The sequence below is a fragment of the Silene latifolia genome, chromosome X (assembly GCF_048544455.1).
Source record: "Silene latifolia isolate original U9 population chromosome X, ASM4854445v1, whole genome shotgun sequence".
In the NCBI taxonomy this organism is placed as follows: domain Eukaryota; kingdom Viridiplantae; phylum Streptophyta; class Magnoliopsida; order Caryophyllales; family Caryophyllaceae; genus Silene; species Silene latifolia.
The window spans coordinates 295,327,185-295,340,870 of NC_133537.1; the positions used below are offsets into that span (position 1 = coordinate 295,327,185).

The window sequence follows — 13,686 nt, forward strand, 5'->3', positions numbered from 1 at the left end:
CCATTATTTTGCCTGTGGTACGACCCGTTTCCATTGCCTTGATTATTGTTGAAGCAATTCTGATAGTTGTTGTTATTATTGTAGCTCCTTTGATTACTCCAAGACCCATTAAAACGGTTGCTTCCATAGCTAGGTGCTGGTGTCCGGTACCCATTTGAATTTCCTCCACCAAATCCGCCATTCATACTATTCCTTCTCGTAGTAGTCCTACATTCAACGATCTTATGACCAAATCTACCACATTCGTAGCATTGTGGCTTGCTCTGCTCACTTGCCCCACTCGTCCCTACACTGCGGCCGAACCTAGCCACCACTCACAACTCCTCCTGCAGAATATGATCGGAACTGATTGTAATTCTGCTTCTTACTTCCTCCAGCTCCCTCATTCGTAGTCTCTGCCTTTCTCTTTTCTCCCTTGTCTTTCTTATCCTTCTTTACCATATCAACAATTCTTTTAGCATGTCCCGCTCTTTGATATACTTCATCCACAATACTTGGCTCCCCAGTTGAAAGCCTCTTCTTGATGCGCGTGGTCAACCCCTTCTCAAATCTCAACGCCAACACTTCTTCACCATAGTTCAAGTCCGACACATACTCAACTAGCTCCATGAATCTGATATGGTAGTCTTCTATCGTCATCTTAAATGTATCAAACTCTGACCTCATTCTACTCCGAACGTGCTTAGGTACGAACACACCTCTCATTGTGTCCTGAAAGCCCTTCCAGGTAACATAAGGTTTATCACTCTCCTTCCAAGCTTCCCGGATCACTCCCTTGTTACGATTCCACCACAATCCGGCCTTTCCTTTCAAGTAGTGAGCAGACTGATCCACTTGCATCTCCTCAGGGTAGTCCAACAGTTGAAAGAGATTGTCAAACTCCCTACACCAAGCTCCCAGTAAGGACGGTTCGCCTAGTCCATCATACTTGATCGGATTAAGACGAGCAATGGCAACACTCATCTTAGTAGGATCCATCGTAGCAGTTTTCGACTTCAAAGCAGCTGTTAAAGCCTCATTTGTTGAAATCAACCTATCAATTTCCTCATGTGACATAGTTGTGGGTGTAGCTCTCTTTGGTGCCAATTTTGGGTTTTATTAAGAATAAAGAAAGAAACATAAGTCTCCATTCCAAAGAATTCATGGGCACAAGGTATATGATAAAATTACTGCATAAAAAAGAACGTGGATTGGTCGAGTTGGTCTTTGCCCGAACAACCACTTTGACACGTCAAGCACCGCGGCCCTCTCATGGCCTCCCTTTCTCGTTTTCCCAAATTAATTATCTGTCACACATGCTTAATTAGTCTCTAATTCCTGCAATCTCATAATCCTATGTTTATAGGGTTAGGGTAACACATACCACATATCTCTAGACATGTAATTCTAAGCATATAATTCACGTATATACAACCAATTTCAAATAAGGATGCAACAATTCAAATAATTCTTATTTCTTCAATTCATGCCATCTATTATACTGCTACTCCCACTTTTATCCCTAAAAAAGATAGACCTGTGAGTGTTAGTGACTTCAGACCAATTGCATGCTGCAATGTGGTTTATAAGGTTATTTTAAAAGTTATTTGTGCTAGGCTAGCCAAGGTACTTCCTGACATTGTGAGTGCAAACCAGAGTGCTTTTATCAAGGGTCGTGACATAGTGGATAATAATTTAATTTGCCAGGACCTTGTAAGATTATACAAAAGGAAATCTTGTTCCCCTAGATGTCTTATGAAAGTTGATTTGAAAAAGGCCTATGACTCCATTGAATGGTCTTTTATCAAACAAATGTTGCAGGCTCTAGGGTTTCCTAGAAAATTGATCAATTGGGTTATGGAGTGTGTGACCTCCCCTTGGTTGACCCTGTCTTTGAATGGAGCTAATTTTGGGTATTTTCAAGGTAGGAGAGGCATTAGGCAGGGGGATCCCATGTCCCCTCTATTATTTACGGTTTGCATGGAATATCTCAATAGGATCCTTGCTTCTGTAACTGATAGAATGGAATTTAACTTTCACCCTTTATGTAGGGCTTTTAAGTTGAGCCACTTATGCTTTGCAGATGATTTACTTTTATTTTCCAGAGGGGATAAGAATTCTGTCATTGTTATTCTTAGAGCTTTTGCAACTTTTTCTGTGGCATCTGGTCTTAAAATGAACTGTGATAAATCTGAAATCTACTCCAATGGGATGTGTGAGGAGGAGGTTTCCTATATTCTAAGCATTTCTGGTTTTAAGGAAGGCCAAATTCCCTTCAGGTATTTAGGGATCCCTATTTCTATAAACGAATGGCAGTTGGGGACTACACCAGGCTAGTAGAAAAGGTGGTCTTGAGGATTAGGAGTTGGGGGACTAGAAAGCTGAGTTTTGCTGGCAGGCTGGTTCTTGTTCGAGCTATGTTGTCTCAACTTCATTGTTTCTGGTCCAGGATCTTCATCATTCCAGTAACTGTTCTTGATAGAATTGAAAGAATTTGTAGAAACTATCTCTGGGAAGGATTAGATCAGTATCACAAAGCTCCTCCTGTGGCTTGGGACAATGTCTGTAAGGATAAGAAACATGGGGGTTTGGGTATCATCAACTGTAGAAAGTGGAATGTAGCTATGATTGGCAAGTATGTATGGTGGTTGGTGTCTAAAGCTGACCACTTATGGATTAAGTGGGATAACCATATATATATATATATATATATATATATATATATAAAAGGTCAGGACTGGCTTACCTACCATCCAACTAGTAGTTCCAGCTGAACTTGGCGAAAAATATGTCAGGTTAAGGATCTTCTGATTGCTGGGTTCAATAATGGTGTATGGCAAAGTGGCCAGGGCATTTATTCCGTCTCTAGTGGTTATCAGTGGTTGCAGGGTGTACAACACAAGGTGCCTTGGGTTCCTCTGATCTGGAATCGTTATAATGTCCCTAAGCACTCAATTATTGGGTGGTTAGCTATACATAAGCGCTTAATGACTAAAGACAGACTCCTTAGATTTGGTGTTATCAGTGACGCTAAGTGTGATATGTGCCTGGATCAACATGAAGACCATCAGCACCTGTTGTATGAGTGTGCTTTTAGTGTTCAATGCTGGACTTCCTTGCAGGATTGGGTGGGTATAAAACTCCCTCGGAGTGGCATACTGGAATGGAGACTCAAATGGTGGTGCAGGTCCCTAATGAGGAAGCAGATGGTTCTCTCAGCTATTTTGGGGCTGGTGTACCATGTGTGGTATGCTCATAATATTTACAGGCTTGAGCAGAGACTCCCTAGGCCTAGTGTGCTCATTGCTATGGTGAAGGAGGATATTCAAGCTAGGCGAAACTCTATGTAATTAGGCGTCCTATAAGCCCCCGTGTTTCTATGATGTTTGTAATGGATGCACAATAGTTTGTATTTGGTGTGAGATTGTACCTCAACTCTATATTTATTATAATATATGATTCACATTTCACCAAAAAAAAAAAAAAATTCATGAATAATTATGTCATAAATTAACACATGCTCAAAACAAATTCAATCCACCATATTTGCCATCTAATCGGTGACACGCCTCTTCCCTTTCATTCGTCTTAAAATTTCTTACCTTTTTGTTCTCATCCTGGAAAGAACGTTAGTAACTTTCGCAATTTCAGAATACAATTAGACCCTTAAGGTAAAGCATCCACGCTAACTACCCCACTCTCGTAACCTTTTTCAAGGTGACCGGCTCAAAACTGAAAAGGGCCAGATCAAGGACGTCTCCCTAACCTAAGAAAAGGGCTCCTAAACAGTTTCTACCCCGGGTTCATTTTAATAGACTCACCCTAAGTTCATTAGATTCATTTGTTTAGACCTTAGGAACGTTCGCTCTAATACCATATTGTAACACCCCCATTTATTTAGGAGCTTTTAGCAAGACATTACCAGATAAATAAAGGTGTTACCATCTCATTTGCCTGAGGTAGTAAGTATAAAAGATAAACAATTACCAAAGTACTTTAAGACGATATAATTAAACTGCTTCAAACGATTTTATTACAAAAGTTCCAACGAGATAATTAAATAACAAAATTATGTTCTAATACAACTGCAGCGGAAATAAAATAAAAATTGTCTGAATTAACTAGGTGATATCTAGACTGTGACGAAGGTCATACGTCCCAAGCTCTTACCAAGCATCAAGCACATCTCAAAAACTAACCTGTCAATCATATGGTCAACCACGAGATTGAGTAGGATAAATAAACAACAATAAGTAAATATAATAAACCTGCAACAAAAGACAATGAAAGATCTCCCGGCTCAACCGTCACTCACGGCATAACCGTGTGCCACAAAACCGACACATTACAATCACCGTCATATCACAAACACCGTTCAGATCCACGGTCACTCCAACACCACCATGCCTGGCCAACCACAATCGCGCATGTCCACGACACTTCTACATCCCCGTGCCTGGCCGACCAATAATCTCAATCACAATACCAATCCTCTTCCAAGATGCCAATAACAACAGAGAACAAACCAGCAGTGACAATAATATAATTATAAGATGCTCAAGACAACAATTGTAATAATAAATCTCATGCTAGAATAATAATTAAAATAAAAATGCAATAATAACTTGTCTCATGCCAACAATGCACTAAAATCCATCTTAAGACAACAATGCAACAATAATTTGTCTTATAAGAAATTCATCAATTCATTAATTTAACAACAAGAAAGTTAAGTAGATATCCTACCTTTAGAAAATCTTCATAATTCAAGAATTAAACTTAGAAAGCTTCTTCCACAAATCCACCACCTAAACAACAATTAGATTGTATACAATTATAAACTATTCTTGTTGATTAAATTAAGATGTAAACTACCCAAAACAATCTCCCAAAAACCACCCCAATCAACACCCCATACATGAAACCAGACGGTGGTCAACCCATCGGTCAACGGTTCAACAGGAGGTCAACGACCGGTCAACAGATGTGGCTCAACGTCGGTCTTTGGTCAAACGTAAACAATTGATGTTAGGTGATTAGATAACTTACCACAATTAATTAATGCGAGGTGAAAACTCCATCTTAAAGTTGTCTCATAAAATTACTCTTCCTCACAAGTTATATGTTGAGTTTTTGATGTGAAATAAAAGAGATGGTGAGGAATGAGATATGTATATATAGTTGGTAGGGTAGGTGGTTGATGGAAACTTCTAGAAAGCTCACTATATAACTTTATTATTATTTTATTATTTCTCTCATTAAAATATCTAAGGTAGATAAAGCCTACACAAGTCAACACCTCTCCCCTTGGTCAATACCACCCGCCGGTCAATGTACCCAGTTTTTTTTTTTCTTTTTTTTCTTTTTCTTATTTTCCGAGAACAATATTATTTGTTCACATCTTATAAATTATAATTTATATGTATTAAAATTACGTAGTATTTCATTCTTGGGTGCCAAGTAATTGATTCCACAGTCGTTGGGACAGTCTCTTTGTGCGTATAACATAATAGTCAACGAGACTATTCATTCTGAGCACTCGATGCATTTGCGTGTGCATCATACAATGTAATTATATAGTGTAGAACTATTGTGGACATAAATCGTGATTTTGTATCATCTGACAGTTGCTTAGCGACATAGTTATACGAGTAACTTATAAGCAATGTTGTAACGAAGTTCGGAATCAACCATATTGAAAATTCAAGCAACAATAAAAGCATTGGTCATGCGCCATTGTTGTTAGCCTAGTTTATGGTTTTGCCCTTAAATCAGATTTGAATAACACGAGACCATCCACGTTAGGTCTTATCAAGACCAGGAAAGTAATAGCTTCACCGGGAATGTCGTTAAGAAAGCATCGTTCTTGGAGAACATTACCCGTTTAAGAAGACTTCTTCGCCAACATAGTTTACCGTTCTATGTCAAGAGCAGAAAAAAAACGTATTTTTTTCGGTGGCTGTTAGAACCGTTGATTACGACAAAACGAGAGTCACAAGCTTGGGTTAATGTCTTTCGTGTGCTCTATTCAATACGCAACCCCATGTGTATATACAAAAGAAGAGAACATGGGACTTATCTTATCGAGAACAATAAATTGATTATTTGATAGGGTGGTGCTCATTCATGTACGAGTTTTACTCATTTATGGATGTAAATGACCATAATACACCTTCTATTTTAATGATTTCATTTTAATACCCTTCTTTCAGCTTCTCTCTCTTCTTCATTTATTCTTTTCTCACACTAATTGCCACTATCCAACCACCACCCGTCTGCCGCCATCCACCACCCTGAGTCCGAGTCCTGAAATAAAAATAAAGAAAATTACTAAAATAGAAAAAAAAACGAAAATGAAAAAGTGAAACAAGCAAAACTAGTAAACACGTAATATTATTGTGTTCTTTAATTATTTTACAACCCTTAACACACCCTAGCCACCACCAGCAGGTAGCAACCCAGGCACCACTGCCACTCTCTACCCTATACCCTGCCACCAGCGTTACCGCCACAACAGCCAACGGACATCGTGCCTCTGCCCAACGCCGGCGACGGACGTCATCCCTCAACCCAACGTCGGCGATAGTTTAAACAAACTCTAATTTAATTAGTGTGAATCAATTCCTTAATTTGATATGGTAGTTTTAATAAAATTACGAATTAGAATTATTACTTGATCGATATGAGAAATGACATCCATAATTGTGTGATTTGACAGATTATTTGATAAATTTGATTAATTTTGTGAGGGAGAGAATTAGAGAGAGTTATTTTTCTGTTTCTAGGCAAAGGGCATACAATGAAAAAAAGTCCATGAATGAGTAAAACCCGTACATGAATGAGCAACTATGATTTGCTATATGAAGACCAGACATAAAATAAAACAGTAAACTCTAGTAAACTGCAAAACTGTTTGTGTGCCTCAGACTTCTTGTACACCACATTAGTAGAGGTGGCAATCATGTCAGTCGTGTAATACTACGCATTTCTAGGCTTTGGTTACTCGGTCGAGTAGGAGGAGTACTCGGTCGAGTGGCCTGTACTCGACCGAGTATGACTAAATGAGTGATTAGTGTGTCTCTGTCAGGCTTTTACCTAGGTGTCACTAGGCCGAGTGTAACACCCCCATATACCAAGGTGCCTTACCAAGACCACCTAATGCATGGAAGTGCTACCACCTCGGTTACCCGAGGCAATGTATATCAAATAGACAATAAAGAAACATACTTAAATACGTGAACTAGTTTAAGTGATTACAATTCCGAAACCAAACTGTAAAAGCAATACAAATGTTCTCAAAACCAAACAACTGAAAAGTAAACTAGGTTCATGACACATCGAAAGACTCTAACACATGTGATGAATCCATCCCAGCTGTTCGTCGCGTAAGCCATCTCATACCTGCTCAATAACTGCTCACCACCCCCGAATGGATCACCGCAAATTTTAAAACATTTAAACGGGGTCAATTACTTATTACCCAAAAACAATACAACAGAAACAATACACAAACCACCCAATATCCATCACAACTCCAGACACTTGACTACACACTACAGTGTGTAGTCCTGCCAGAATACCTATCGCAACAAGTATTCCACACCGCCAGTGGGGGACCGCAGCCGTTCCCACCTAAGTCCCGCTCATCTCATCCGAGCGATAACCCATGTTCCTTAATGTGCACATCCCCTTCTGTGGCGAGTTCCACAGAGGGCGAATCAAGGGCATGAAGCCACTCCCGCAAGTGACTCCACTCAGCCAAGGACGCACCTCGGGAACCACAGATAAACAACCACAACCAACTATACAATCAACAATCAACAATTCCAATACAATATAGACAAATGTTATTAATCAACAACCACCAACAATCAATCAACCAACCAACATATAGGTAACCAATAAATGAGTAGGAAGTCCTACCTGGAAAAAGCAATCACAAGACCGTCACAAGCAGTTAATCAGTAATGCTCCTCTACGAAACCTCCTCCTATAATCACATATTCATACAATTACCATCTAATCAATATAACATTCCCAAAACCCCCAATTCTACCCAATTAGGGTTTTAAACAAAATCAATGAAACAACATAAAAACTATACTAGGATCTTACCCACAATATGACGGTCTCAACGGCTTAAAGAACACAACGATCCGACGACTCTAGCCCTTAGGATTTGATAGCAATGAGAGAGAGAGAGAGAAGCAACGTAACTTTGTTTTATCTTTATGAAGTTTAGAAAAGTGTAAAAATGAAAAGAAACTGACGGATTAAGTTTTTATATCTTTCTCACGTTGCTATCAAAACCAGTCAAAAACAACCCGTAAAACTAACTTACTCGATCGAGTCCCCAACTTACTCGATCGAGTACCCATCAGCAGAATACTGTTTCGTAAACCAAACTTACTTACTCGACAGAGGAAGTCCCACTCGATAGAGTACCCAAAGACATAGAAAACCGTAGTATTACAGTCTTCCCTTCTTAAAAACGAACTTCGTCTTTGAAGTTCAAACCCATACTCAAAAACAAACATACCCACTCGTCCATGACGCAACAACGCAACAAAGTCTCAAAACAAAACCCCAATCACAACTCATACCGACTCAAAACAACCTACCTCCACAACATGGCTCACGATATCGTATCCACTACATTATAGCCTCTGGACATTAACTCCATACACAACCGAATACCTTCCACCAACGCCGCTAACCCCGTCTCACTAACACATTATCCACTAGCGAATCCAATATCAAGACAATTCACCAAGCAAGATCAACCACCAAACGGAATGTTACATTCTACCTATTGGAGTTAGTGTCCTCCACAATAGTGCGTTTACATAATAAATCTCATTAATGGAATATCATCAAATATTTAATTATTTGATCCTCATCAGTTGATTAACGTAAATCGATAACGGTTGGCTGACTAGAGTTTGATGTTATTGTCGTAAGACGGCGGTGATCAACTTTTTCTTTTAATGATGTGGTTTATGGCAAGGCCATTTCAATTGGAGCCACTTATGTTTTAAATGATGTTAATGATGTTTATCATGAGGAAACTAAAAAGCTCAAAACGGGTGATCCAAACGAATCCTACCTTTGGCATTGTCGTTTAGGCCACATAAACGAAAGACGCATTAAGAGACTTGCTTCATCAAAAGTGTTCAAACCATTTGGTTTTGAATCTTATGGTACATGCGGGTCTTGCCTTTTAGGCAAGATGACTCGTGCACCTTTTGCGGGAAAAGGGACACGAGCTAATGAGGTTTTGGCTCTCATACATACAAATGTGTGTGGACCATTAACCATCACCGCTAGAAGAGGTTTTCACTACTTCATTACTTTTACTGATGACTTAAGTAGATATGGGTATGTCTACTTAATGAAGAACAAGAGTGAAGCCTTTGACAAGTTCAAAGAGTTCCAAAATGAAATAGAAAACCAATTGGATAAAAATATAAAGACCCTACGGTCCGACCGTGGTGGTGAGTATTTAAATATTGAATTTGATTCACACCTAAAAGATTGTGGTATATTATCACAATGGACTCCTCCTGGCACACCGCAATTAAATGGTGTGGCCAAAAGGAGAAATCGAACTCTTTACTAGATATGGTTCGGTCTATGATCAGTCTAACTGAGCTTCCTAGTTCATTTTGGGGTTTTGCCCTCTTGTCTGCAGTATTTTCAGTAAATCGAAGCCCGACTAAAGCGGCCGATAAGACTCCATATGAGATATGGACAGGGAAAGTCCCTCATTTGTCATTCATGTGTATTTGGGGTTTCGAAGCGTACGTTAAGATCAAGTCTGAAAATAAGCTTGCACCCAGGTCTGACAAATGTCTTTTTTTTAGGATATCCAAGGGAAACACGTGGCTATTACTTCTACAATAAACACGAGAACAAAGTGTTTGTGGCTCGTGATGTCGTCTTCTTAGAAAAGGAGTTTATTTCTAGGATACAGAGTGGGAGAAAATTTGAACTTGAAGAAGTTCGAGAGCCATAAACCGAGAATGAGGTAGAGGAGAACGTGGAGGATAGCATTCCCTCTTCCTCTGAAACGGTAATTGTTCCTAGAAAGTCAAGTAGGATTTCTAATCCACCTGATCGCTACCTTGGTAACATCGAAGAGGATGGTGTTTTGTTACTTTTGGAAAGTGATGAACCCACTACCTACAAATCGTCCATGTCTAGTCCTGACTCCTCGCTTTGGCTAGAAGCCATGCGGTCCGAAATGGATTCCATGTACGAGAACCAAGTATGGGACTTGGTGGATTTACCCGAGGGAGTGCGACCCCTTCAGTGTAAATGGATATATAAAATTAAGCTCGGCGTGGATAAACATGTGGATGTTTACAAAGCTAGATTGGTGGCAAAAGGTTTCACCTAAGTTCATGGTTTACACTGTGACGAAACCTTCGCTCCAGTTGCTATGCTTAGGTCCATTAGGATAATCTTAGCGGTTGCCGCATTTCATGATTATGAGATTTGGCAAATGGATGTCAAAACCGCCTTCTTAAATGCGATTCTAGAAGAAGAGGTGTACATGATACAACCTGAAGGTTTTGTGGATACATCCAACCCTAAGAAGGTGTGTAAGCTCAAGAAGTCCATTTATGGTCTTAAGCAAGCATCTAGGAGTTGGAATCATCGCTTTGATCATGTTATTAAACAATACGGTTTCACTAGAAGTGTGGAAGAACCGTGTTTATACATGAAGTTTAGTGGGAGTAAGGTTGCATTCCTTGTCCTATATGTGGATGACATATTGCTCATTGGGAATGATGTTCCATCGCTCACTTCCGTTAAGGAGTGGCTAGGGAAACACTTCCAAATGAAGGACTTGGGAGAGGCACAACGAATCTTGGGTATCCGGATCTATAGGGATAGGTCCAAGAGGATACTAGCATTGAGTCAAGAAGCTTATATTGACAAAGTTCTTGACCGGTTCAATATGAAAGACTCCAAGAGAGGATTTCTACCTATGGGCCAAGGGATTACTTTGAGCAAGTCACAGTCTCCCTCCACCCCTAAGGAAATTGAACACATGAAGACCGTCCCTTATGCTTCCGCTGTTGGCTCTCTCATGTATGCTATGATTTGCACTCGTCCCGACGTTGCGTATGCCTTGAGCATGACAAGTCCTTATCAAGCCAAGCCTGGTGAGAGTCACTGGATAGCCGTAAAGAACATCCTTAAGTACTTGAGAAGGACTAAGGATTCATTCTTAGTGTTTGGAGGAGAAACTGAGTTGCGTGTAAGAGGTTACACGGACGCAAGTTTCCAAACCGATCGGGATGACATGAAATCCCAATCCGGCTATGTGTTTATGCTAAATGGAGAAGCTGTTTGCTGGAAGAGCATCAAGCAAAGCGTTACCGCGGATTATACAAAAGAGGCTGAGTACCTTGCAGCGGCTGAGGCTGCGAAGGAAGTTGTTTGGATTAGGCAATTCATGGAGGGACTAGGAGTAGTCCATTCCGCCAAAGATCCTATCACTCTATATTGTGATAACAGTGGAGCTATCTTTCAAGCCAAAGAGCCGAAGTCTAGTAACAAATCTAGACACATTGAAAGGAAATACCATGTAATTAGAGATTATGTGGAAAGGAAGGAAATTGACATTTGTAAGGTTGGGACAGATGATAATATTGCTGATCCTTTAACCAAGCCTTTATCAAAGGCTAAGCATGATGGTCATGTCGTCGCTATGGTATTGAGACGAGTACCAGATTTTCTTTAGATTATGGATATGTAATAATTGGATAGTGTATCTCTTATTATATATATGATAATCACATTCATTGTTTTCGCATTCATTCTTTTATGAATCTTTTATTTAGTGTGACTAAATTTAAAATACCTTGTTTATCTGAATAAGTTGTGGAGACAATGTTGAACACTATTCAAGTGAATAAGATGAACATTGTATTCTGTCCCTAGTCACTTAATGAGGTGACGTCTCGGAGTGACTAGATTGTAAGTCGATTGATGGTTGTTCAACACCATAAGGTCATATGTGATGACTGGTCGATTACATAGGCAAAATGTGTGACACTTTGCCGGACAGTGACCATTTAGAGAGTCCCTAAGTTCTATTATTGACGCCTGGTCGTGGCGGGGATCTCTAAGATGTTCTAATGAGTCGATTCTTTTGACTGGAGACTATTATCTGAGCAAGTGCAGTTTCCGAGTGACTTTGGTTTTTGTCCTAGGTCGTGCCGTGAAAGGAGGCCAAAAGGGCATTTACTAGGTCATGGTGAGCTGTATTGTGCAATAGGATAGATAGGGCATACAAGAATTGTCCACCCACGTTGGGTAACTCTATCTCAAGGCCACTCGAGGAGTTAATGACTACAAATGTGTGGCCACGCTCGGAAGTAATCTGTGAGAGATTATTCCGGTCAGGTAGTCACACTCCCGATCGAGAAAACCACTCGCGATATGTTCGTGTGCAAGTGGGACCTGAAAGACACCTTGCATTGAGTGGGAGATTAAAACGGACAAGAGAATTGGTAGCGCACACCTTGTGTCGGACAAGTGGGAGATTGTTGGAGTGAGTGTCCTCCACAATAGTGCGTTTACATAATAAATCTCATTAATGGAATATCATCAGATATTTAATTATTTGATCCTCGTCAGTTGATTAATGTAAATCGATAACGGTTGGCTGACTAGAGTTTGATGTTATTGTCGTAAGACGGCGGTGATCAACTGACCCATTTCGGTCACACCTATAGGAACGAACCCCAATAGACAACTAATTAATTGTATGAGATACAATTTATTTAGTCCCTTGATTTGTAGACTAAAAGGTTAGTCAATTATTTTAAGAGAGAATTCGAGTTGCGAACTCGAGGAACGGCAGTTATTATTTAATTATGTGATAATTGAATAATAAATTTTGGGAGACGGGTTTTAGTTAATTAATTGTTAATTTACTAAAATTGTACTAATTGAATAATGTGATTAATATTAGTACGTAAATAATATGTGTAGCAGTATACATATATTTACGGAGTGATTTGGACGAATTAATTATGGAAGTATTTAAACATGAAACGCTGTTTAAAATAAAATTACACATATTTGTGCGACAAATATAAGAACCAATATGGACCCGTAAATGGGAAAGTGGACCGTGTAAAATAGAGTAGTGGATGATTAGGAACATAATCATTTCACCTTACTTTATATACTACCATAAGTTATCTTATAAAAGATTTTGCATGTGATGTAAGATTAAAAATATAAGAAAAATTTAACACTCCACCCGATTTTCCCCGCCTTTATAGACCAAATTGTTGTTCATTTTTCATGATTCACATATACACTTTGCATGTGACTTCTTTATTTGGTCTTCCTCTCTCTAAAATAATATACATCTTTACTACGATTGTTAGTATACAAATTAATAATTACTAAGAGAGTTAGTAATATTAAAATATTATCAAGGGTATAATTTTAACAAGTTTCTAGTTAAATACTTGTTAGTATTGTTGGGTTAAGTTCTTGGGTGCATCTTGAAGGAGATCTTCTCTTTAAATATTTGTAAGGAGGATCATCCATTTGTTATAAGCTCAAAAACAAACTAGTAAGGTGAACTAGTTTGTGCCCATTTTACCATAAAATCAGTGTAAGGAAATTGTTTTTCCTTAAACTTTCATTTTTTTTTTTTTACTTTTATATTTGCATGCA

The 13,686-nt window shown here is 39.1% G+C and overlaps 1 protein-coding gene and 1 long non-coding RNA gene across 2 annotated transcripts; one reads left to right on the forward strand and one right to left on the reverse strand.

Annotated features, from left to right (window-relative positions):
* Positions 1-1,142: 1,142 nt before the first annotated feature.
* LOC141620341 (uncharacterized) lies at positions 1,143-3,329 on the forward strand. The gene is made up of 6 exons (XM_074437241.1): positions 1,143-1,153; positions 1,596-1,692; positions 1,801-1,903; positions 2,063-2,258; positions 2,429-2,618; positions 2,775-3,329. The coding sequence occupies exons 1-6, from the start codon at positions 1,143-1,145 to the stop codon at positions 3,327-3,329; spliced, it is 1,152 nt and encodes a 383-aa protein (XP_074293342.1).
* A 730-nt stretch (positions 3,330-4,059) lies between these two features.
* LOC141621877 (uncharacterized) lies at positions 4,060-5,108 on the reverse strand. Its single transcript, XR_012532752.1, has 3 exons — positions 5,029-5,108; positions 4,726-4,787; positions 4,060-4,178 (listed from the first exon to the last, which is right to left on the reverse strand). It is a non-coding gene; the product is annotated as an uncharacterized LOC141621877 (long non-coding RNA).
* Positions 5,109-13,686: the final 8,578 nt, after the last annotated feature.